This window comes from Vanellus vanellus, assembly GCF_965231255.1.
Source record: "Vanellus vanellus genome assembly, chromosome: 3".
NCBI lineage: Eukaryota > Metazoa > Chordata > Aves > Charadriiformes > Charadriidae > Vanellus > Vanellus vanellus.
Genome location: NC_138907.1, coordinates 74,681,118 through 74,707,659, shown reverse-complemented (window position 1 = coordinate 74,707,659; position 26,542 = coordinate 74,681,118). Strand labels below are relative to the sequence as shown.

The following is a 26,542-nucleotide window of genomic DNA, read 5'->3' as shown; positions in this document are numbered from 1 at the left end:
TAGAGACTGCTAGCAGAAGCACCTGGGATCTTTTTCCTTATGGAACAACAGAAAAAAAAAAGGATAATCTATTATTTAAATCTCCTGTATTAAGTTACATCTGGACAAGATGGAAACATGTTCCTCTGCAAAATACCTACCCTGGGCCTTGTCCTGTTGGAGAGGGTCGTGGTTGGAGAGGGTCCGTGGAAAGGGTCCAGCAGAATAGGAGGACGTGTCACTCTAAATGGCTAAGGAAGTCTTGAGTTCATGTTAAAATATCTTTTCCTCCAGTATTCCTAAAATGAAGAACTACAAAACAAATTCTTACACTTCAATGGACAATAACCCATCGGTTCCATAGCACTATTTAACAATATTAAGAACAAACAGCTTCAAGAATTAATAATAATAATTGTGTTTATTCTTGTAAAAGAGGAACAGTAGACAAACTAAAAAGATCACTCTTTGCATCCACAAAACAAAATAATTCATTTTCTCCCATGAACATCTGTTTTATTTTCTGATATAGCAAAAGCACATGTACTTCAAGTCTAAGCAAGGCAATTAATCTGGATTCTGCCATCATCACAGTCATGGGATTATTTTATTATTTTTTTTTTTACAATGAGAGGGCTCTCGAAGCACAGATCCTGCTGTGCAGAGCCATCACATTCCTTCATGAGAAGAACCTGGTAGGAATCAAAAATCTAAGGAACAGCAAATAATTATTCCCATAAAGAAATGGCAAAATGTTACAATGGTTATTGAGCAACACCCATTCCATTTGTTCATTCTTGCAATTTGCTATTTAAAAAATAAATAAAATACGTTTTATTTTTTTAGATGCCCACACCCCTCCAGCTTTCCTGATGCTTAGTCTTGCAAGACACTTGCCAGCAGCAAAAATTTTAGGTGTCTTTGAGTACCAGCACGGGGATGAAAATGTACCAGAATCCCTCAGCACCCCCTAATAATCTCCACGTGGGAGGTTAGCCTGATTTCACAGCCCCCTCGCCTTCAGCCATGTTGGCTGCTGCCTGTCTCTCAGCCCCTGCTGTGGGGGTTCATTTCACCACATGCAGAGCCGGGGCATAGGAAGTGGAGTTGATCTCAAAGTAGCACTCCAGCTGCTCACAGAGGGCCTCGAAGGTGGGCCGCCCGCCTGCCTCCGCGTTCCAGCACTGCAGCATCAGCTGGTAGAACGGCGCTGGGCAGGTGTCCGGCTGAGGAAGCCTGTATCCATTGTCCAGCATCTGGATCACCTGGTGCCCTGCAATACCTGCAAACAAGCCGAAAGGAAGGAGTTCGTCAGACTACTCAGGAGCTACTTAGTGATGCTGCATGTCCCTTTCTCTTAACCAGGCAAGGCAACGGGATGTCTCCCCGTGAGGCACACGAGGACAGGGCTGACCTCAACATGTCCCCTTCCACTGCAACAGGAGTCACTGGAGGATCCCAAACCAGCAGTTAAAACCCACCTCCAGCAGTTCCCAGGCCCTCACCCCACCTGAGAGCCACAGCAAATGGGTTCGTCTAGGTGCGAGGCTTTTCCTCCGCCACCTGGGCTTTGCCGAAATTTTTCTGACATCTGTTTCACTTAAATTGTTCCTAAATCCCTCTAGTCTTGCTGACTCCAAAATCTCCTAAGAAAATCTGTCCTGCTGCTGAATTTTCCTCACATTTAGAAAGTTTTCCCTAATGTCAGCCCTAAGTTTCTTCTGGTGCAGCTGTGGGATGGCATCCCGCCTATCTGCCACCACGAGTCACGGAGAAGAAACCATTCCCCTACCTTTTCTGTGCCTTTATATATTAAGACTATCGTCCCATTCCCTTTTCATTTTCTGCTCTTCAAATTAAATCCTGAATTGCATAATCTTTACTTTTTTGCCCTAGATCTCCAAATGGTGTTTTCTCTGTACGTTACCCACTGCCACCATGTATCAACATAACCTCTTCTCCTAGCTGATTACTGAGGACAAACTGCTGAAAGAAATACCAAGTAAGCAAATAGCCATGGCAAAAGGACATTTTCTACTGTAAAGTTACAGGTAAACTGTGCCTTTGCAAAGGGATAACGCTGAACGTATTTGCAGACAATACTGAGAATCACGGTGTTACTTATACTTGAATAGTTGATTGGGGGGGGGGGGGGAAGGAGGTGTGCATATGCACACACCTATAGTTTATTTTAGAAAGAGCTGAGGATTTTTGGCTTTGGTGTTCTTTGTGGGTTTTTTTTTCAGAGCGTTTTCACTGGAGGTGAGGGGGGGAATCAAAAAGCAAAATCAATTTTTCCTTTTACAGGAAATACCAGTTTGGGACCCTGTGAAATGTAGTTTATGGAGAACACACCATCCCTCAGGCCTGTACGGATGCAGCAAAACTTTTTTTTTTGCTTTAGTCCTTTCCTTGTGTTCTCCTCACCAGCACAAAATGAATCACAGTCAATCATCTCACTGATATCTTGCATTATTGGAGCCAAAGTTCCTCGAGCATTTCTCACAGTGCTAGGAATAATAGCTGCTCTCATACCATTAAATCTACTTTTGAGGTTGGTGATATTTTATTAGTAATTCTTGTGATCCTTCTCTTTATGAAGACTTTCCGCTGCAATAGTCAAATATGAGAGAACAGGGTAAAAACACCCTGATTCATTTTTCAGACACCTTCTTCCTGAAGTGCCTGTGCAGCAATTCACACATAATAATCTGTTCTTCCACGAGATATGCTCAAAACAAAAATTTTAAAAATAAAAATAAATTAAAAAAAAAAAAAAAACAAGAGCAGGATGGGGGACAGAAAAACCTTCCCTTTTTTCCACATTCCAAGAATTGGCATCATTGATCTGATGCTGGAGCGCAACAGCCAGTTGGCTTAGGTGTCTGTGCAATGCGGGTTGACTCCAGCGAGAGGAAGCTTGAATGGCTGCTAATCACGGCCTTTGGAAAGCTTCCAGGGAGCCTGGGGCAGCCAGAAGGTCTGAGCCACTAAATGGACCTCTTCTGAACAGCCTTCTTTCTGTATTTACAGTTTTAACCCTTTAACGTGCCCATTATACAGGCAATCAACTTTTTTGTTGTGTCTTTCTTAAAGCAAGAAAACATTAGAAATCTTCTTTAGGTAAAAGCACTTACCAGCGTAAGGCATCTTCCCATAGGTGATTATTTCAAACATGAGTATTCCGAATGACCAGACATCTGACTTAACGCTGAATTTGTTGTAGCGGATTGCCTCTGGGGCTGTCCATTTCACTGGGAGTTTTGTTTCATACCTAGCTTCATATATGTTTTCGTTTTCTACCTGTCATGGGTGAAAAACAAAGCAAGCCTGATTTCAGATCTGCTTCAGCAAAGCACTTTAGCACCTAAGTTAAGCATGTGCTTAATCTTATCCTCTTTTAGCCAAGCACTTGCCTTTCATGGTATTAAAGCACGCGCTTTCTGAAGTCTATTGTTGAATTGGACTTCACCGTTGAGAAATGCTACTGTTCATCGGAGGCTGTTCTAAAGCATTTATCATTTCAAGTGAGCACGCAGTGTTGGAGTGGCTCATGATTAATTATGACCTGCTACTGTGAATTCTGGACCTGGCATGCAAGATTTCAAAAGTCTGTCAGGAGTGGCAGTGTAAGCATCCTGCTGACGCTAGAGACCAAACGGCTCCACGCTTGGTCTTCAGTAAACAGAGCAGGCGAGAGCAAGACCTAATGAATTTCGGAACCTTTCTTCTGTGATTTATTGCGGTGTTGAAGAGCCATTGACTTTGATAACAATCACTTATGCAGGTTTCAGGGACCAAAGCACAAACTCCAAGTGATTCAAATTAACGTATTAGCTTACAGTGGGTCCTATTAATTCATGTAAAGTGAAGATGAAAGACACATAGAAAAAGAAAAATCATTTACTTGCAAATTTGTAGAATTGCGTCCTTACAGTTTTATAGCACAGACATCTAAACTTTGTGAACATTCATCCTCTCTTTAATTCCTAAATGCAATTTAATGTACAACAGTCACATCTAAGCCTCGGTCAGGTTTTTCACATGCAAATCCAGGCAAATGTGTACAAGATTTTGTATGTTTGATTGTTTTTAATACAGAATGTACGGTTCCCAGCTGTAATGCCCTATAGTTTTGAAAAGACTGGTTGATAGTGTTTTGTATCTACATACTGATACAGTTGGCGTCTTGACCATAATACTCATTTCTAGAAACAAAAAATGATTTCACTATGCTAATTAACACATATAGAAATACAGATTTCATTTCTCACACCTACTCCTCTGGGATCTCTGCATGTGAACGTGTTGCTGCTTTGGCTTAAGAGACAGAATATTCCTAAGAACATCTGCCAAGATGACTCTATGACAGAGTATTTTAGTAAAGTTCAGTTTTAACAAGAAATGTCAACAGCTGTAAATTATTACCCTCTCTAGTGAGGACAGAGGAGAAATATCCATTGTAAGCATTGTTCATTTAAAAATATATTTTTTTCATGTTAAAAAATGTGCAATCTGAATTTATGCATAACTAGAAGAATCAAAATTAAGCAAAAAGCACTTCCAAGTCTCTTGATGCCATTGTCAAGCCATTATTCTGTATTTCAGTGTGTAATAAATCCGACTCTGTTATGATCTTCAATTTCTGCTGCTTGAATGGAGAAAAACAAACGAGAAGCAGAGGGCTTTTTTCTCTGTTTTTCCTTCTCAGTGCAAGACCATAAATCAATAAAAACAATAGTAAAACCTCAGAAATTGTGGATTACATATTGAAATCTATAAAATATGGCAAATCAAATCTTTCCAACTCTGATCAAATCATTTTCAGAGGTAGGAAATCTCATTTCTAAACCACAGCTCTTTCCTAGGGTGATCTTGGTCAGCATTACTCGGCATTCCACATCCTCAAGGGCAAGAGAAAAACAAAAGAACAGTGCAATGGCAAAGGACTTTTGAAACTGCATCAGATTTAAAGCTCTGAGAGCTCACTTTATGAACTCTGCTGTTAGTCGGGGAGAGGAATAAGGTCCTTTTATGATTACTACCTGCACTCACAAACATCATGGAGGCAGTGGGGAAGCAAGCAAGGAGAAAATAGCTGTCGATACATTTTTATATGCCTCCCCTTACAGGATCAGAAATATAATTTTGCCATCATGCCTGTGATCTCTCTCCATGTGGCAGACACTAGTGTGGCGGATAAAGGTTGTGCAGCAGAGGGTATTGCTTGCCGGGCTCCTTCCTCGGTGGCTGAGTGGGAGGCAGACACTGGGATGCTGTCTTCAGGCTGACGCAAAGGCACAGACCAGCTTCTAACCTTGCCTGGGACAATGCAGGCAGAGGATACATGTTAGGGGTCCTTCTCTCCCTGGGCATGTCTTTTGCCTGAACCCAGCAATTCAGAGACTACAGTTTGTCCTTTAGTTGACCTCCTCTACCTTGCTCCCCAGAATTAAAGTAGAGCCAATTCACCCTCTCACAACCCACCTTAAAAACTCTGGCAAGTCCGAAGTCTGCCACTTTGTAAACGCTGTGTTCACCAACAAGAACATTCCTGGCTGCCAGATCCCGATGAATATAGTTCTGGGATTCGAGGTAAGCCATCCCAGAAGCCACCTGAGCAGCCATGTCTACTTGATGTTGCAGGAAGATTTGGGAGCCTGCATCTTCTGTTTAAAAAGAAGACGACAAGGATAACATAATATTTACGGCGTTCAGACATAAATTACGTAACAGCTGACTGGTTCAAATAGCCACCACAAATCAACAAAACCGTGCAATCCAATAAAGTAACAGCCTGACTAAAGAGGTTAGAGAATGACGCTACTTAAAGTCATACAGCCAATTTCACGACAACTGAGTAACAATGCCTGTCCCATCTCCTCTAAAAGAGTGGACTATAAATGCAGCAGCTGATCTAGGCCTGGAAGGAGCTGCTGACAAAGTCCAAGGAAAACAGCATGTATCTACTAATAGCGATGCAGATGTTTGCCTTTCTGACAAGTCCATAACCCGTTCTAAACTGTGACTAAGAGTTAATGTCAGTACTCACTGGGTGTAGCCAAAGCTGACTAAAGATGGAAAAGCACAAAATTAGCCTCGTTGCCTGCTCTGCAATGATTCTTACTAGGAAATATACCATCTGCTGTCAAGTGTAACTCTCATTTTCACTTTCCAGTCCACTTGACTGCTTCACGCTGTTATCTCTGTTGCTGCTAGTCCACAGCAGGACTCCTTGAGCTGCTTTCAAGCTGCCTGCTTCTCTTGTAGAACTTTCTGAAGCAATGTGCGTGCCATTCCCCCACTGTAAGATCAGCAAGTCCCAGAAATAGAGATTTGGCAATCAAAGACCGGCTGTTCAAACAAAGTAGTAGAAGAACTTTGAGCAGAGCAACTTGCCTTCACAAATCAAGGAAAGAGCCTTAGGCCATGAAAAAAACGCAGGCAAAAATAGTAAGACAGGTGCCCCCCAAAAAAAGTCATTGGGATATCACCCATTAAAATTCAAATTCAGGGTCTTTGTGGCATTTGGGGGACAGCTGACACCTCATAGCAAAAATATACACCCCAAGGTAATCTAGGTAAACCAAATCAGTGTTATATTCAAGCATCACTGTCACCCAGACCCAAACACCTCAGCACTGAAGCATACCGTCTACCTCTGCAGCCCCTAATACTCAAAACAGTTTCAATTTTCTATTTCAGAATCTTAACAGTATCAAAAAGCTGAGTGTTTGCTGCTACGTTTATTGGTAGTTCTCCCCTCTCACTGAGGATTGTGACTTTTCCTTACTGCTTCTGTGTTGAAGAAATAAAACGTGTAGCTAGAAGTCTTCTGTTGCCTAATTTGAATTTACTTGTACTGAAAGTGTGTCCTAGCATTGTTTTGCATAGCTTGCTCCAGTTCTGGCCTTTTATCTGACCTAACCTAGCAATCACTCCTTATGAAGAGCGTGAAATTCCTTTGTTTAATAATCTATTCTGCAATCTCCAGGCCTTGAATTTCCTGCTCATCTGAATGTTCTGAGATGAATTGGTAAAAGAAATGAATTTTAAATGATTACATTTGCCCGTATGTGTATTGTCCTACTTCCTTTTTTGAGGCTAAACTCATTGTCATGATAATCAGGCACTAAGATTATTTACTTCTATTGTTGACTCGGAAGGCCTTTTCCTCTCCCACACATATGTTTAGTAGCTGCCTTGACCTTTAAAAGAGAGGGAGAAAAATCAGGCTATATGAAAATCTATGGCCTAACTATCAAGAAAATCCATCATCAGGCCACAGAATAATATAACACTCTGAAGTTTTGCAGTTCTGATAACTGTCTGACATCAACATTTATTATTCAGTTTGCTGGATAAAGATATAAATCCGGAAACAATGCTTCTGTTGTATTCAATCAGAAAATAACTAAATACATACAAGTACCTTGCATGAGTACTTGGGGTTTGGAAACTAGCTTGTGTGACTCAGTTTAAAATCCCTCTCTCCATGTTCCCTTTCACACTGCTCTTTCATCGGCACAGGCTGTGAACTACCTCCTGGTGAAAACAGACAGACTTGAGCACAGGTTTGTCATTGTTCTGCCCATGCTCCGGGCTGGCCTGAAACAAGCTTGCTCCAAGAGGCAGAACACAGCAATGTCATGGCAAGAAAGCATGACTCATAAGCCTTGTGTTTAAAGAGCTGCTTCAGTGCAGAACCGGAGTTAGAGCTGCTAAACCCTCCCTTGCCTTATTCCCTGCTGGACACACAGGTACATTGTGTTGAAGGACAAGGATGAGATCCACATCTAATGGTGGAGGTGCAGCCCAAAGACTGTTTCTTCCAGTCTGGGTCCTGTTTGGGACCCCAGACCAGGCTGACCTACTGGCTTTCGCATGTGGGCTGAGGGAGGGGAAGAGGCCACCATTGCCCTGGCTGCTGCAGTATTTCTTGGAGGGTTTCTCTCTGGGGGCTGGTTCTGCACTGCTGCTGTTCTGGAGCTAAAGAAAGGAAAGATCTAAGGAGGAGCCTGAGCTGATCAGGAGCCGCAAACTGTGCACCAAGAAGCAGCATGAGTCTCTTTGGGATCTGACGTGAAAATCATGTATGGTTGTCTCATAAAGATTTATGACTCTAACTCCAAAATCCCAGGTTGGGCCAGCCAAATCATGCAAGTTCAAGCACAATACTGCATTAGTACAACTACGGTTTCCAGACCAGAGCCAGCTCCCATCTGGCTGGTTGAGAGCAGGTCAGAAGAGTTTCCATCTGTATTCAGATGGGTATACCTGTGCTTTAGTTTGTTTTAAAGTCTTTTAAAGAAGGAAAAACTACAACAAAAAGCCAAAGTTAATATAACTTCCACACTCAAAACCAAGCACTACTGGTGAATTTATAAAAACTTCCCATGGATTTTTTTTTAATCCTATAAAGAAAATGTAGCACCTCCATGTCCTTTTTTACTAATATTTTTTGACAATACTATCACCCTTATATGAAAAATTTATTAGAAAAAATATTACAGAAGGCTTAGGGTCTGCACCTTGTTCTAAGCAATCAATCATGATACCTCATATAGGAAAGACAGCCAAATATTCTCATTGACAGATGCTTGACAATAAATAAATAAATAAATAAATAATCAGCGCTTTCCCCAGTTGAGAGCATTGCCTCCGTAATAATTCACCGAACTTCAAGAGTGCGTCCCTGCCAGAACAAGCCACAGGTCTATCAGAATTGATAAAAACACTCATACATTTACGACAATTTCATTCATATCCAATAACAAAGAGAAGTTTTCAGTTGCATTTTTCTCATACCGGTGGCAGCTCAATAACTCTGCATACCAGTGTTCATCAAGAAGTATCCCAAAGTACATTCACAGGGTGCACAGGGAATTCACGTGCCCATCATTATTAAGTAGCTGTTGTTATGGCGGAATGCGATAGTCACTATGCATGAAAAATTAGGGACTTTTAAAGCTGGAAAAGCATACCATGCATTTCTAGGAGGGGAAATTTAAACAAAGAAACCTCTGGACTTTCCCTCTGTTCTAGTTTGCCATATTTGCCCATAGTGCACACAGAGGCAGCAGCCTTTTGGAAATATTTACCGTGTTCGTGCAGTGGCTGTGTCTCAAGAATGCTTATCAGGAGCTGTGCAGTGGCCGCCAGCCGATAGAGATCACTTCCAGTCACAGAGCCCTACACAAGCTTCAGACCTCTTTTCTTATTACACTGTCAGCAATGACTTTTCTCTGACCAATACCTATCAAAGCACCTGGATCTCTGCCTTCCGCCTCTTAGTTCTGTTTATGCCCCTGTGCATAGGCCATCAGACAAGGAGAGATACCGCTAGGCTGGGTTCCAACTGGCCATTTGTATGGTTATCTTGACGGCTGCCTGGAAAACAACCGACTTTCCGCCGCCTCCTCGATGCAGGGCTACAGGAACGAGTGCTTAGGGAAAGATCAGGCTGCACACATGGGCTGCCTGGGAAGGGCAGCTGCTGTGCGTGTGCTGGCACACTGCTGTGTCCTGGATGTGTTGTACTCCGTGCACAAAGAGGCCAGTTTTCACCTCTGCAGTAGCTGGGACTCACCCCGGCTTTGTCAGAGCTGCTTCTCCGGTGCAATAAATGTTTCCATGCATGGCAACCATTGCCCGATGCGCCAGGATCTTTCAATCAGATAAGCAGCAATTGGCACACAAAGGCACCAAAGATGAGAATTTAAAGGAAATTTGTGCCTCCCTAGCTCTGGCCACTAAATGCCTGCAGAACTTTAGATGATCTGGCCCAAGGGTCTTGCAGTATCTCTCTGGGTGGTGCCTGGTGGAGCTGTCCCTCTACCAGAGATTTCTTCAGCTGTAATCATCCCTTGACTGAGCCTCACATAAAAAATGGTTCCACAGAGAAGATGGGGGAAGGCGTGTGTCATGGTAAATGCTGTCTGTGTTGTTTCACAGGGCTTTGCCTTAAGGACTGGATACAGAGAAGAGATTTAGCAAGACAATCACAGCAAATGTTTTGTCTTCAAGAGATCATTACAGCTTTGGAGACATTTAGCATCTCCGAGACATCTGCTAAACTGAAAATAGGTAACAACACTAGAATCAAGCATTTCTCTATAGCAGGGGTGAACTGAAAGTGCAATCATTATGCTAGTCTGTTCCAGGCTGTACAACTTTATTTTTAATTATTATTTGCCTTCAAAAGAGCACTTTGAAGTGCTGCTGAGATAAAAGCCCTGATGCGATAGGCAAGGGACAAATTCACAGTGAAAGGCTATCCCTGCTTGGTAATAGATTTCAAAGCTGTTAAGTACATTTTGTGGAAGTGCCTCTATTTCATGTCAAATGTGATGACCTATCCTTCTGCATGCTTGTATTTTTATTCTGTCGGTGTACGTTCCCATCTACTCATAGAAATGTGTGGAAAAATGTGGGTCATTATAAGGCAAGAATCAAACTGTGAATGTTATTCTCTCCCGCTTCTCAAAGACTTCGGCATGTCAAAAATTCATATACCTCTTTCTTTCCTCTTTTCTCATCCCTACATGTGAAAAATAATGTAGCTTTTATATTAAACCAGAGTGTTTTTCTTCTATCTTTTATGTTAGTGTATTTACTAAACTGACAGCTGTGGCACCCCTTGAAATTAGTTTATAGTCATTTGCTTACTTTGAAGGTATTCTAGAAGACTTCCATATCTCATCAGCTCAGTAATAATATAAATTGGGTCCTCCAAAGTACAGACAGCATAAAGCTGTATAAGCTTTGGATGTCTCAAGTTCTTCATTATTTGTGCTTCCCTCAGAAAGTCCTTTGGATCCATTGAACCTGAAACAACAGCGTATAACAAAACATAAGCTCAGGTTATTAAAGGCCTTCCTACCAGCCTGGCAGTCTTAAGGGAATAACTGAGATTGTTTTCTGTCTTTCAAAGTACATTAGCATCTCAAATCTTCACTGTTCCCACAGAAAACAGACAGTGCAGCTGAAATAAACAGTTAATGAGCGAAATATGCCAGTTGTGCGGGGACAGAGAACATATGTGTTCCAGCCACCAGAAATATAAAGGCTAAAATTAACCTCCTGCAGCCCCCCCCCCCCCCCCCCCCCCCAGTAGAAAAAATTGAAGCTAGAATTTTAACTGATATAATTTAAGCAAACAATTATGTTACGACTGGTTAATGAAATGGCCAGGAACTGAGGTAAGAGGGCCTAGGTAATGAACATAAAACTTTGGACAGAAAAATAGCACTGCAATTAGAATTTGTTGTGCTCTTTTTTCTGCTTCAGCAATCAAAGTCTGAAAGCATTGAAATCACTTTAGCACGTAAGGAGTAGATGTGTGCATTTTATATACATAAATACAAATAACTATTTCTAACGTTCACATAACATACAAATATATATACACAAATATTATCATAGTGATCTGGAACAACCTTATTAGAAATACCAATGTATGCACAGATGTAACAGTAATTTTGCACTCTCTTAAATGTAGAAGTATCTTAACAGCTAATGATCCCAACTTTTTAAGTGTTGCATAGGGTCATAACACCTCTAGTCCTATTCGTATACACAGTGAGTCAATGCATAAACCATGTCAAAGAAACAATACAGAAATGGCACAGGGAGCTAAAGTCAGTGGCAAATTTAAGATTAGAGCTCATACATTCTGAATAGGGGACTGATTAGAAAAATACATGCACAAATAAGGAAGAAAAGCTTTGTCTGTGGATGATCCAGTAGTGTTCAGATATTCTCAGATGTTTGAGGAAGATGGTGAATAACATCTACTACACAATACTTGTTACAAATGTGAAATTATCCGCCTACTCAAATGTTTCCTGCCTCCCAAATCAGAATAGTTTCACTAAGAAAAGATTACAGTGAAGGCTGGGGAGGAAAAAATCTACCCAAGTCTAGTCTGCTCTACGCCATGTTTAAAAAAAAACTCTTTTCTTAGTGTAAGCAGACTGAGTCATTTGAGAAGCTAAGGCTGCAAGAATAAAAGTCTTTATTTTATGGTTTTTTAACATTTAGGTAACCAACGAGGTTCATTTGGGAGTTTGGCTCTGTTCCAAACATGGTTGTTTAAATGAAGTGAAATGCTGGGAGGATGCTAAATGGCTCAGCAATAAAACTCCATCAGAAAATCTGTTCTACACCTGCCTTGAATGCTGCTCTTGAGAAGTGCTCCAACCTATTTCCCAAAACACAGCAATGAGTACATCAATGCGAGAGGAATGACTCAGAAATGCTTCTGATGTAGACTTTATGAAAAAACAGCCACTTGAAATTGCAACTTCTGAGAGCAAAGACTATTGCAAGGGACAGGTACATCTCTCTTCGGAGTCCTCATACCTTCCTTGGCAATCCCACAGGGCCCAATTTTACAATATTTTATACAATGCCATTAGGAGCGATGGTGAAAGGCAATGGATTTCCATGCCATCAATAAATGGATAGCAGCCAATAATACATCTCAACAGGTACAGGCTATACCCATTTCCTTTTGTCACTGTCAGAGGAAAGCGGGGGCCTGCATGAAAAGTAAATGACTCATACTTGGTCTGGATAAAGCAGATATTATGACAGTCAGGTGGAAAAAAACAAATATCTGTAATGCTAACTCTATGTCCTTTTCCTGTTTAGAACAGCACAATCTTCACAACTTTATTTGAACTTTCCACCAATCTCAAATTAAAAAAAAAAAAAAAAAGCCTAGGGGTATCTTTAAATGGTTTGGACTCACTTTGATACTGACTTAATTTTATGGTCTATTTGCTTATTCTTTTCAAGATATACTTATTTGTCGTGGAAATCATACTACAGTCTACAGAGAAGCTGCATGGTGTGAGGTATTCTGCTTTCAAAGGTAAATGCATAAGCATGACTAGTGATTTAACATCAGTGCCAAAATTTGACATGTTGATCCTAAAAAGTATAAAGTATTTGCTAACTTGGGGTCTACCAAATCACCTGCCCTCTATGGATCATTATACAGGATTTCTTCACACCATAGAAAATGACAGTCTGATTTGTTCCCATCATCAAAGTTTGCCTACAAGGAATCTCTCAGTTTAATCATGCTATAAACTTCTTCCAACAAACTGAAACCAAACAACATGTTTTTCACATACGACAACTTCCAATAAATTGATCAGGAGGCAAGTATTCTATTAGCTGAATAGCAGCAATTACTCCTTTACACTGTAAAAGTAATTAATAATAATGATAACAAACCAGTGACAAAGATCAATAAGTATTTCCTGCATATTTTAAAGAGCATAAGTAACCTTCAGTTTTATTTAGTTTATATCTTAAAATAGCACAAGTAGCAGATAGTGACCAAAACACCCCAGAGCCCCGTAGCTCTTACAGTGTGGTTAATAAGTGGATTGGATGCTAACTAAAAAAATTAAAATGTGTGTTTATCAGCATTTTGTCTAACATTAGGTTTTAGCAACTACGTAAGCAAAGTAAAAACTGCCTCTAAAAGCAAGTGAACATACTTGTTACAAATTAGATAAAGCCTGCCACAATAGTGGCAGTTACAGTACGTTTCTTTGAGAAAGTTTATAGAAACGAAATATAAAAATATATGCCACATGGAGTTGCAAACAAGTGTGGGTTTTTTTCAGTTTCTAATTGAATTCCATGTGTTTTTAATGAAGTATGTTTTCAGCTATAAGTGGTAAACACAGTATGAAGAGCACAGTACTGTAACTAGAAACCACTTGATCAAAAAACCAGCTAGTTAACAGAAGCCTTCACTGAAACAAGTACCCCTTGTGTAAGACACCAGTTTGGGAGTAGATTGATCAGTACCTGAAAAAATTATGGGTTTGATAAGTTTTGGTTTTTGAATGACAAATGTTTTTGTAAATGTCAAAGTCCTTATTAAGAACAAAACTTTGGAATATGTTCCTTTGATGTGTTCTGTGATGTACTGCTTTGCCAGAAATCACCACTAATTTAATCCTGCTTAAAGCGGGTATATCAGTTCTGTTACTTTCTTTCTGAAAACATTTTGTTCTAGAATTGAGGAAGCTTCACATTGTAAGATAAACACTGGCAATTTGGAAATGAGTTAAAGAGAAAGGTCAGTTATTTTTATGGAGTTTCCACTGGCCCAAATGTAAATGGTCCTTAAATATTTGATAAGCCCCTCCAGAGACCTTTTGTTTGCCACTTGCAATGAGCCTTCCCAAATGACTTCAAAGCAACCTTGTACTTCACAGCAACGTTGTCTTCTGAATAAATTTAGACAAAATGAACTTATGTACAGAGTACATTGAGCATATACTGTGATATTTTGAAAAAGTTTATACGTAATAAAGAAATAACATTAAAAAGTACAAGTTCTTGGTAACACAAGAGACTGAGTGTAAACTATTCACAGCAAGAGGAGAATGACATAGGTATGTGACAATCCTCAAGCAGCTCCTCACCATACAAAAGTGAACTTACAAGTTTGTGTAAGGTTATGTATTGAACTAAATAGAATAAAAGAATTTCTTTGTTGAGGGAAATTGGGAGAATTTCCTGAGTGCAAAGCTTTTCACACTGCATATGCACTAAAGAGATGACATATTGAAGAACTGAAAATATTATTAAAACCTCTGCTGACAGTACCAACCCAGAAATTATTTTGAGAAAGCCTCCTAAAAAAAAATCATGCTTGTGCAGCTTCCCTGCAAAGAGAGAAGCTTGAGAGATGCTTTACAATGTGATAATGACAAATGCATCTGTCAACTTGAACAGGCATAAGGAACTTTTTCAGATACAATTAATTGGTGATGATAGATGTCTGCTTTGCATGCTGACAGTTGGAGAAGCAAGCTAGCCCAGACAATAGGTTCTAGAGAATCCATCACACTCAGCATAGGACAAAGTGCAAATCCCTGCTGCAATGATTTCCACTTAAATAGAAAAAAACAATGCCTCAGTGAGAAAATAAAAATAGAAATGTTAAATGACATGTTCAGGGACCTATAGCAAGACCAAGAACAGAAACAGCAATTGCTGGCTTCTAGACCATTTTCTTATCTGATTCCTACACCTCTTTGATGATTGTGGGTCAACAACTCTAAAGTCAGAGATGTTCCTTAAGGCAAAGATGTTCTTGTGTATTGTTTTTTCATTCACACATCCATCACTATTTTTTTGGCTGGTAAAATGTCACAGATGTCTCCAAAGTGGACTAAAACACCAGTGCACAAATAAGAGGATTACCTGAATGAAGGCATTGCATTACTATTGCTTTTTGTTTATAGTCACAGTGATCAACAGATAGTTTCAACAAAATCTATAGTTCTTCCTCTGCCTTCTAGCCTAGGAGCCATACATTTTAATCACTGTGGCTTAGAAATACTAATGTACACCCAACTTTTAAACCCAGCTGGAATGTCTTTCATGCACTGCTGAAACATTTTAGCAACTCACTGCCAGAAGCTTGAAGAAGCCTGCCATTGGTTCACGCAATGAAGCAACGGCATCCATTCTTCAACACAGGATGGATGGTTCGTGTTTACGCACCTGTATATTCCCCATGGAATTTTGGGCTTTGTAGAGCAGTGGACACAGTAACAAACCCACACTGCTCAATTTTATGACTTGATGCCTAAAGTAATTGTGTACTCAGTCATGCCCCTATAAAGTTAGGAACTTATGTTTCCTTTGATATTAGGGTCACTGCACAAGACAAGAGGTTTTATAGACATCTGAAAATGCAGTCATGGGATTCTCCTCTGAAGGAGTACTATTTTTAATGTAAACATTAATTTGGGATAGCAAATAGGAGAGTATTAAAAAAAGGCTTCATAATCAGAGGGCAAGTAGAGAAGGAAATCCATCCTGGACATCCTGGGGAGCACCAAACAGACAAAGTAGGGAAGCAGGAACTCTACAGCTTTTTTGCAGCATAAAGAAAAAAAAAAAGGAAAAAAGAACCTCCTTCTCCACTGACTGTCCTGTTTGAGGTAAAACAGAACCAATTTTCTGTTCAGCAATTTTACTTTGCAGCTAAGCCTCTTCTAACTACTGAAATTAACAGAGTGATAAGACCTATGTTTATAGCTGATGCCAAGGGACAGTATGCAGAGAAGCTCCTGCTTATACTTATTGCTATAACAGCCACGGGCAGTGAACTTTGTTACTTGCCCCATAGGAGGGTCAGAAGTGGAAAAGTGTAGCGGGGTCCCACCTGTGGGGAAGAGTGGACAGGACAGGTGACCCAAAACTGACCAAGGGGGTATTCCATCCCATCTGCCTCATGCTCAGTATAAAAGCTGAGGGATCATAGGGTCAGCCTTTTGATGGTTGACCGAGGAGGACCCTGTCTGTTTGTCTGCCTTTGATCCTGATCCCTGCATTCCTGAATCCAGATCTGAAATCCAGTTCTCGTCCGGTCTGGGACTTCTCCCCTGCCAGCCAGTGACATGATCGTCATCCTGGGAGCTTGATACAGTTTTGTATATATTTCATTATTTTATTTTTATTTTTATTATTAACATTTGCATTAAAGTAGTTTAGCTCCTTCTAAATTCATAAGTATCTTCCTCTCTCTCCCCGCTCTTCTTGGAGAGAGATGTGGGGGGAGCATCTGTCGTTCATCTCAGTGGCTGGTCCAGCCCAAACCACGACACTGACAGTTTTCATCTCGACCAGGTACTACTTTGGAGGTGGCAGGAAGCACAGTATGAACAATTGAATAGAAGATCAAGGAAGAAGGAAACTCAAATCTTCGGACATTTATGATTATTGAAGAGAGGATGTAGCAGCAACCGTGGCTGATTGATAGGCTGTCTTACCAGTGCTGGGGTCTCCCCTTCCTGTGCCCTTATCCCCTGGATATTTGTGGGAGGAACAATAAGAGGGTGAACTAAAATTGCCAGAAATAATGAGGGGAGAAGGAGAACAGATGAAGGAGAGAGAAGGGAAAAGGGAAACAAGAGTAGGAGATGGATGAACATGACAACCATCTGTATTCTCTGCAATGGAGGGTACTGTGCAGGGGGACAAAATACTACAGTGCAATCTCTAAATATATAACACCAGGAAGTACTGAGATGACACAGAAAGCTGTTATTAATTAAAGGATCAAGATTTATGATTTTTCACATAATGACTGCCTGTCTTGCACTTGCAAATAAAGTTTAGGATAACAAAAAGTTCTAAATATTGCTTTATTAATGAAAGATATTAAAGATAATACTTGGTACTACTTTTACCAAAAGACTGTAGTTTAATTATGTCTTGTGACTCTTCCTGCAAGGTTAATAGAAATCTTATATAAATATAAAGATCCCAGACTACTCATTCTGACATTTTGAAGGTCTTCATAATCCACCACTGCCTCTGAAAAAGTCTCTAAAGAGTCAGGGGAAAAGTGGTTCTGGATCAATAGATTTCATCTTCTGATGTTTGGAGATGGACAACAAACTGCCAGCAGAAACAGGAATTCATTGACAAAGGATGGATTATTAAATCTGAAAACACCTCTGGTTGAGTTCTTTTTCCTGCAAAATCTCCCTTATGGTCCATAAGGGCTGTGTGTTGAGCCCTGTTGTCCATAGCCAGTGGTTGCAACCCCCAAACTCTGAAGCTGGTCAAGCTAGATACTCCGCAACCATAAACGCAGGGGGTGAAATGACACCCCACAAGGTTCATCAGAAGAGGGACATAGGAGCATAGCCTCCTCAGGAACCCCAATCCCTCTACAGTTCTTGATCAGAGGGCTCCCAGGCTAACCAGTTCAAGACCTCAGAGGCTCCACCACTTGACATTTTCCTCAGTTTTGTAACTGTTGTAATTTCTGTGGGATTACAGAACACTGCTGGTAGCTGCATTCACCTCCTCCAACTGTTATTCAGGCACCTAGCAGGTGCCAACTGTTATTCAGGCAATTATTCAGGCACCTAGATCTGAGTTAGTTGTCCAAACTTTGCAATCAAGGGAAAGAAACATGCTTTAATAGCATGTTATTCTCTCATTGTAATGTACATTTCTAATCTATAGTATGATTTATCTGACTTGTAAGTGCCTATTTCTTCCTACTAATTAATAAAAAAGCCTGATACATCTGAGATGTTAGATGCCTAAAAATAGGAAAGATGTAGCTAGTATGCTACGCATCAATGTTTCTGAAAGAAACACTTGTGAAATTTCCAGTTTGCGTGCAATATCTGAAAAATTGGGTCTTGCTGCAAATTGGAATGGAAACAGATTTCTGAACACCCTAATTATTCACAAGTCAGGAATCACACATTTGCATCGAGTGAGAATTGGCTCTGGGAAATATCCATCGCTGCCATCTCACCAGAATTCTGGGAGTTTCATTTTTCCTACAGGTTGGAAGGTCATCTACCTAAAAACAATCATTTTAAGCCTTTTAGCAGCAATAGCTAGAAATTAGTGTAAATCCAGAAAAACTATTTGAGAAATGAGAAGAGTACCATATAACAAGAAATTATATTTAGCCTTTCTAAAGACAATAGAAAATTGGTTTACTTTGCTCTGTATCTACCTCCAGGACGGAAAGAAAAAATGATGCATAAGAGAAGGCTTTCATTTTATTACAAGAAGACATAACAAGAGTTAAAGAAAAGACATCAGGTAAATCCAGATGAGAAATTAGGCTCAAATTCTTACAGGCGTAGTGAGATACTATTGATAAAACTGTCAAAAATAGCAGAGGCAACTTCTCTCTGTGCCTCCATCTCAGGACTAGAAGACTTCTAGTTATGACCTAGTGAAGAACAAGCTGTGTTTTGATTAAATATAAATACTCTATCTCAGCAGAGGAGTGAAATGTAGTGGTGTTTAACAGCAAAGTGTTCAGACTATACATGTACTAGGACAGATGTTCACTGCAAAATAACGCTCAACAGAAAAACTCAAACTAGCAGAAATCCCTTCTGGCCTTCAGGCCAATAAATCTATGACGTACTGATTGCATTATGTTCTTCTGTATTGTTTATTATGTGATTACTTTGCTTGATTAACCTGCTTCTGCTTGGAAATGAGAGCATGGTTCCATGTCACAATTTCTCTGGCGGTAAAGCCATTTTAACAGAACCCTCTCTATCTCAGTCCCCTATATTTGCCAGATCACTTACAGGTTAACACACTCTTCTGTTGTTCTGATGACTTTCTTTTCCAGTGGGTCTACAGTGTAAAGTAGCTTAGCAAAAAGACTTTGCTTTAAAATACACCCCACTCCCCCAACGTAAAGACAACTGATTTAGATATTTGAGCCAAGCAACAGGAGAAGATGGTTTTAAATATGTCACACCTGAAGCCTGAAATATTGCCTATGTGAATATCGGAAGCTTCAATCATCAACATATAACACGATGCATTTCTTGATTATTCGTGAACTACTGTTTTCCATTCATTTATCATTTTTATATTACAATGAATGAAATTACCAGACCTAGCCTTTTCTATAATTTTATTAGTACCATGCAAAGATTTTATTACTCAGATTAGGGCAAGAGTATTGGGGTTTTTCTTTAATTATTGAAATGTTAGTCCTCATGAGTAACGATGAGAACAAGCTATGGAAAACCAATGTGCTAATTGGTTAAATGAAGGCACTCCAAGTGGTGAAAAACATTGTGTGGAAGAGGATAATTCCCTAGAGAAGTATACTACAAGGTTAAATGCTTCCATTTGAGACTGTTTGAACTGTTTTTGTAGAATGAGATAGTTCACAAAGCACATTGATAAGAGATCCAGTATTACCTATCTATCTCATTTATCAAGACTGAGAGTCAAAGTCTTCATTCTGAGCATCACTAAGTACAATGCACGACTTCTCTATCACAGTATTAGATCACAAATTCTCCACTGTCCAGGCATCACATCCAGGTGGGGCTTCTGTCTGCCCTAACTCAATATAACCCACTGTGAAATCAATGAGACTACTACTGTTGACCTCAACAGGAGGCAGAGTAGAGTGGAAAAAGACAGAGATGGAAAAAATATTGATTAATCAAGGCCTTTTTCCCAGCTGAACTATGATACTACAAAAAGTATCACAGGTGAAGGTGTTTCTTCCTCTGCACTGTGCTAGTCCATATGTAATAACAGATTTGCGGTGAATATTATGTTTATTTCAGTGTAAGATTTAATTTTTAGCTAACTAACCTATTGAAGAAGTTTATGTGATCATTTTTTATTGTTTTATATTCTTCTGTAAGTGCATTCTTAGGACACCCATAGAAACAAAAAAAAATCCTCTTTTCCTGCTCCTGTTGCTCTAGAAGTATTATGTTCTCCATATGTTTTACCAGCAAAACATTAAAAGGATAATGAATTGAACAGCACTCAAAGAATGGATCTCCACAGATCAGTTTGGCCTTAAACATATTAAAATCTGATTCAGATATAAAACTTTAACAATATAAAATTAATTAACTCTTCCCTTTCTTCAGGTAGAGTATTAGTAGCAGTCATTCAACTGACCAGCATCAAAAAGAAAAAAAAAAAAAAAAAAAGAGAAAAGAAAAAAAAAAAAGAAGGTAAGTTTCAGCTGGAAATTGCCACTAGCGTTTCATGTATTTCTGCGTCGTCTTGTCAGGTCTAGCTGAATCCATTATTAAAATAGAAGTTTGTTTCATAGGGAACTGATAATATATACTGTTCCCATTATACAGAAGGAAAAGCTGAATTCGAGTTTTGAAATGGGTTATTAAGAGAAGAAGATGCAATAATGATTAAGATACCTTCCCATTTTTGCATATGGAACACGAGATAAATGTCAGCTTCACTTTCCCACTAAAGAAAACAAGTAGAAATGCTGCACTGCAATTTGTTCAAATTCTAATTATTTTGTCTGACAAGAAACAAATCTTTTCCTAGAGTGCTAATTGCCATGTATTTTCTTAAAGAGGAAAGACAATTACTAAAAGCAAATCTAACGTCACAAAAATTTAAGATAGCTCACTCTCGTTCTTCATTTCAGTTTCATTAGTTTCTTTCTTTAAATATTGTTTAAGAGATTTCACACTTTAGGAATAACCCTTCAGTCTTCTGCAATAGAACAGACTTGTCCAGATATCGCATCAAATCACTAAAGGATAGTAAACACAGATGGAAATACCAGGTTCTTGTCGTATGAAGAAAGGCAAGCATCATACCGGACTGTTTAAACAGAGATCGAGCACATCAGAAATGTGAAGCAAATCCCTCTCTTTACACACCTAGACTTGTTCTTCCTTTTAGCATTATACTTGGAAAAAAATATGGGTACCACCTCAAACAGCCCAGTAAAGATATTCTGAAAACAATGGGACATCTAAAACATCTGAGCTACACGAAGAATATGGTTCAGCTGTTTAACCTAAAGAAGATATCAAAGATGAAGTTGATAATAGTTTTCCAGTATTTACATCACTGCTGTGACGAGGAAGAAAATAATAGGTACTCTTTAGGCATGATGTATAAGACAAGAGGTAATGCAGAATGATTCAGGTCAGACACCAGGAGAAGAAGACTGGTTTGAGACTTGTAGTTTCAGAAGTCAATAAAAATAAGCATATGGATCCCTATCACAAAAGGTATAGGCTTAGTGGATACTGTCTTAGGAAAGAGAAACGGACAAAGAGATTTCAAGATGATTTCTGTGTTTACTGGGTCACTAGGGAGATGCATCAGTTCTCTGAAAAAAAGTATGTTGTCTTTCACATGAATTATAGAAGGCCTTTAGTCTAAGCAGTTTTTCTAATTTCAGTTAAGCAGAGAAAAAAAAAGGTGCTTATTTGCTTTCAATTTGCAAGTCCCAAAACACAACCAATATCCTGATACAAGATAGCCCTCAAATACATGCTTAAATTCCTCTCTGTTCAGGAGGCCATTCAAGCAGAGATCAAGCACATTTAGTTGTTCTTCTGAATCAAAGATCAGAATATGTTCTGCTTCCTGAAACATGATCATTAATGCCCAACACAATCTTTTTCAATTAATGCCAACTCATTATATTGTTATCTCTTTTTAAAAAACATGTATATCATCATCCAAGCTACCTTTCTTATCTATGTGGTTCTTGCCATCTGCTGGCAGATATTTTATGCTATCAATTTAAAAAGCACAAATTATTTAAAGTTAATGAGAAATAATTAAGAAAAATGTTAAAGGCTGTATTAGTAATAAGCCTATATTATATGCAAATATTGGATATTAATGTTGTGTATCAAAAACTTTGAGAAATTGTATTTAATCAATATTAAGATTAAACCACTTCTTAAATACAAACTTAACATAGTACATATTCTATATTACCAAAGGAATCGTTATAATATAGCATCTAATCACTAGAAGAAATTCTACAGATGACTAACCAGTAGTAAATTGATTACTTCACCTATAGATGAAATGTAGTCATTCAATTCCATACAAGCAATATCGTACAAAAGAGATGGCCTTGGTAGTGTTGACTTTTTATGTAATACAGATGTTGAATGAGTTCAGCTCATAACAGAAACAGAAAACTGCATAAAATTGTAATTCAAAACGCCAAAGACTATCTGGACCTTGAGCTTTACTGACTTTCATGTTTAAATGCATGGATTTTAAGAATGGCTCTCTTTTCAGTAGCATTTAAAAAGTAAAGGAGCACCCTTGCTAACATTTCACGTTATTAGCATTTAAGAGTAATTCACATACCTGGTTTTAATGTTTTGATTGCCACAGGGGTGGTATTATTCCACAGTCCTTCCCATACCTCACCAAACTGACCAGATCCTAATTTTTTCAACAATTTCAGAGATTGTCGGTCTATCTCCCACTGATCGACCGTTTTATACGACAAATCAAAAGTAGTAGGAATTTGTACCTGGTAAAAGAAAATAAATAATACTGTAATTGAAACTTCTGATATTTTTTCAACAGTATATACAAGTCTGTTAACTATGTCATGTAAAGTCGCAACTGATATAAATAATGCTTCCTTAGCATACATACACATGATAAAGTAAGCTGTAACATAAATTACAGCCCACATCCTGGGTACTTTCTGTTAGAAATGAGAAATACACTAAAGAAAATAACCTGCCATTAAAAGTAAAAATTAGAAATCATCCCTCTAGCAAGCTTTTTGAACAGTGATGCATTGCTTGCCTGAACCTTGTGGTATTGTCTCAGTAATTATTTATGGACAGCTAGAGTTATGAAGCTGGAGATTTTATCTCCATATACATTTATAAAAAGGTATTCATAAATCATGATTTGGCATATTTTCTCCTCCAGCCACATAATGATTTGTTAAAAATTGCATGGCATTTTACTATTAACACGTCAGCTTCAAGAATGAAATTGTAGCACTACCCAGAACTTCCTGAAAATAAGCAGATCATCAACATCTTTAAATGATAGGAGCAGATATGGGGTTAACACCTTCTGACTGATATCTGATGAGTTAACTTACAAAAAATACGTTGCACAACGTAGCATCCACTCTTACCTTTAGGCATGGCTTTCCGAGCACCACGCAGAGGCCATCACTGTTCTTACTGTAATAGTCAACAAACTCATGCAGAGTTTTGAAAGTTTTCCTTCTGCTTAGGAAAAAGCCTCCTGCATCCAGCTTTCTGATCCTGTAGTGCTTCACAGATACGCCATCAAAAACTGAGAAGGTTTAAATATGTTAAGTTTCCAAGAATTACAGCAATGACACAACATAGCTTACAGCCAAACTGTCATAATTTTCCTAAATGTATTTATGAGGACCTTAAAATAAATTCTTTTCATTTCAAAGGTTACAACTATACAAAATCTCTTTCAACCAAAGCCCACTGTTTAGACAGCTTAACATTTATAATCTATTGGTCTTTAACCATTCAGGTTCAGAGATTCTTGCTTGCACCATAAGAACTGACACAAAAACACATAAAGACATCTGTGAGGCAGCTCATATTTTCAATCTTTTAAGACACCAAAACCAGCCAGGAGCATCTAATTCACAGTAATCATTTAATCAGTTTTTAATATTTCATTTATCAATGTTCCAAATAGCAGCTGCTGGGCTGGCAGGCATTTTAGAGCAAACAGATATACCCTCTGACATACCCCAGGTATATCCCAGATATCTTCCTTTCTCTGGAAAGTGATCACATCTTCCATGGGTTTTATTGAGTTTTGTGCGTCTTTGGAATATGTAAAAATCAGGCCAATAATGCTCTGGTTTGAGTAGCTGATGACTCCTTTTCCATTGAAATGGGTTTTATTCTCATCTATTCTTTCCCAGTCAACAAGACCTTTCCCCCCTCACCTCCTGTAGGTTATTTACCTGCATGTAATGACACCCAAAGCGTCTTTATTTGTGCCCATCAGAGCACTCTTTGGAGGTGTCAGAAAGAAGGCTGGGCCACTGCATGCTGGAGCTAGACCTGGACCAGCAGCAGGCCAGAGGGGAACAAAAAAATGCACTGACACTCACCTAGTATGTTATCTAAGGAATATTAGGCTTGTAATTGACATTTCTGATGGACCTCAGTCATATCTGACTTTAAGAGTAGTGGTCTACCAAGCAGAGATTATGCAACCCAGGGAGAGTGCAAGATGATCCCTTGGGTCATGGGAAAAAATGTAATTTTTTTACCATTAATAAATAAAATAAAATAAATATTTTAAAAATACTGTTTATTTCATCTTTATCTCATCCTTTTTAAATTTCTTCTTTTGGGGTATGTTCTATACTGTATATAATCTATCAGTACAGTAGTACACGTATATAATTAACAAATAAATAAATAAATAAACATATATCGGGGTGAAGACTCAAAAATCTTTTTACTGGTAGAGGTGCACAATCAAAAAGGTTTGGAGACCACTGGCTTAGAGATCTCTTCTATGAAGGAATATCAGCAGTAGCAATGGTGGGCTGAGCGTCAGCAGAGAGGGCAGTTCTGAAGAGCTGAAAAAGGATGTAGTCTTTCATGTAGGGTGTCATTTAACATGACACTCCATGACTGAGACATCACTGTGCATTTCCAATGGGCAATGGAGAGCCTATGTTCCATAATGAAGGGTAACAGATTTAGCTCATATCAGAGTGATATCCCACTCTGCAGTTAATGAAACAACACAGTGCTTTTCCACAGTGAGCGAGGAGAGAGCTCTCAAGGGGAGAGGAATGGTCCAGTTGCCATCCTGGTCCTCATCACCCAACATTACACCTTTCCAGTAGGCCAAGGGGCTCCTTCCACACCCATCAATTTGGGAGATTACCATTACTGTGCCATTCTCGGGGCCCTTGCACGAGATGAAAGTCTGAAAAGCAAAAGGGAAGCATAGGGGAAAGGCCTTCTTCTGTTTACCCCCACCATACCTTTTAGTAGCCACAATTCAAGTGAACATATTCAATTTAGTCGTGTTGACTAGTGGCTACTCTTAATTAAATAATTTAAAGGAAACATTTTTCAATCTTAGAAGCAGCCTGTCTGTTACATTAGAAAATCTAATTATCTCAAAAAGTCTTATTGCTCCCCCCGGAGATATTATAGCTGATACATCCTTGATATTGTAACACTGCATGAATTTTGGCAATCACTTTTGTTACACTAACAGAAGAATACATATTGTATGTAGAAAAAAATATAGAAAATTGTGAGTTGCATGCGACTAACGAATCTGATATAAATTATAGTTTCTCTCCCTATTTAAGTGAATAAGTTAAAAAGAAAAATCTCTCCTTCCTTAAGTACTATCAAGTATGATCGAATATTTTTCTGCTGTACTGTGCGATTGTCGTCCCAGGCCACCAGAGGGCATATAGGAGCTGCTGAAAAAAACAGGAGATTTTGTATTTGCCACAGGTAATACATAATTGAGAGCTGATTTACCAACTTAAAATTCTGCATGAGGACCACAAATAAGAATACTTGTAAATATAACTCCACAGTATAAAGATAAATACATCACACTTTTCAAATGCCATTTCTTTTTAATTTAACACCTCATAATTAGTATTTTTTAATTATAAAATGCATATATATTTTTGTGATGTATCATTTGGAAATGGGGCTGAAGCAAAATGACGGAAAGAGTGATTCAATAACAACAGACTAGAAATGCGAAGAATTTTCCAAAGCTTACAGTAAAGTGCATCTGGTGAAATGAATTGTTATTTATGATGAATAAAAGGCCAACAGCATGACTGTGTTAATCCAGTCTCAGTTGTATATCACAAGCGATAGTAGTTTGACTACCTGCTTTATTTATTAGCAGCATTACAATTATTACTTGTGAAGCAGCTAATGTTAATGTGAGAGTTGGTTTGAAGAATGTGCCATAATTTCTTCAATGAGCCTTGTATGAAGCCTTATGATTGGCAGCATACAGGTCAGGGGGTGATGCCTGGGGAGAATCTGGACAAAATTTCTCCACTGGTACCGTCTTTGCTTGTGATGTTCGTGCAGTAACTGACAGGGGGATGTTTCCCTGTATCCCAGGGCTGAGTCTGGCTGCAGGAGTCCTGGACCACACACTCACAGAGCTGCAGCACCGTGCGGCTCCTCTGCCCAGCACAACACAGGGCACGTGTCACTCAGGGAGGAGC

At 39.0% G+C, this 26,542-nt stretch overlaps 1 protein-coding gene across 1 annotated transcript in view; it reads right to left on the bottom strand.

The window, feature by feature from the left end:
• Positions 1-1,046: 1,046 nt before the first annotated feature.
• Positions 1,047-26,542, bottom strand: part of FRK (fyn related Src family tyrosine kinase) — a gene marked incomplete at both ends in the record, with an annotated part of 53,153 nt that continues 27,657 nt past the window's right edge. The window contains 6 exons of the mRNA XM_082481636.1: positions 1,047-1,261; positions 3,117-3,282; positions 5,467-5,648; positions 10,648-10,806; positions 22,651-22,819; positions 23,447-23,610. Of these exons, the coding sequence (XP_082337762.1) occupies positions 1,047-1,261; positions 3,117-3,282; positions 5,467-5,648; positions 10,648-10,806; positions 22,651-22,819; positions 23,447-23,610 (1,055 nt within the window). The remainder of the gene's footprint in view (positions 1,262-3,116; positions 3,283-5,466; positions 5,649-10,647; positions 10,807-22,650; positions 22,820-23,446; positions 23,611-26,542) is intronic.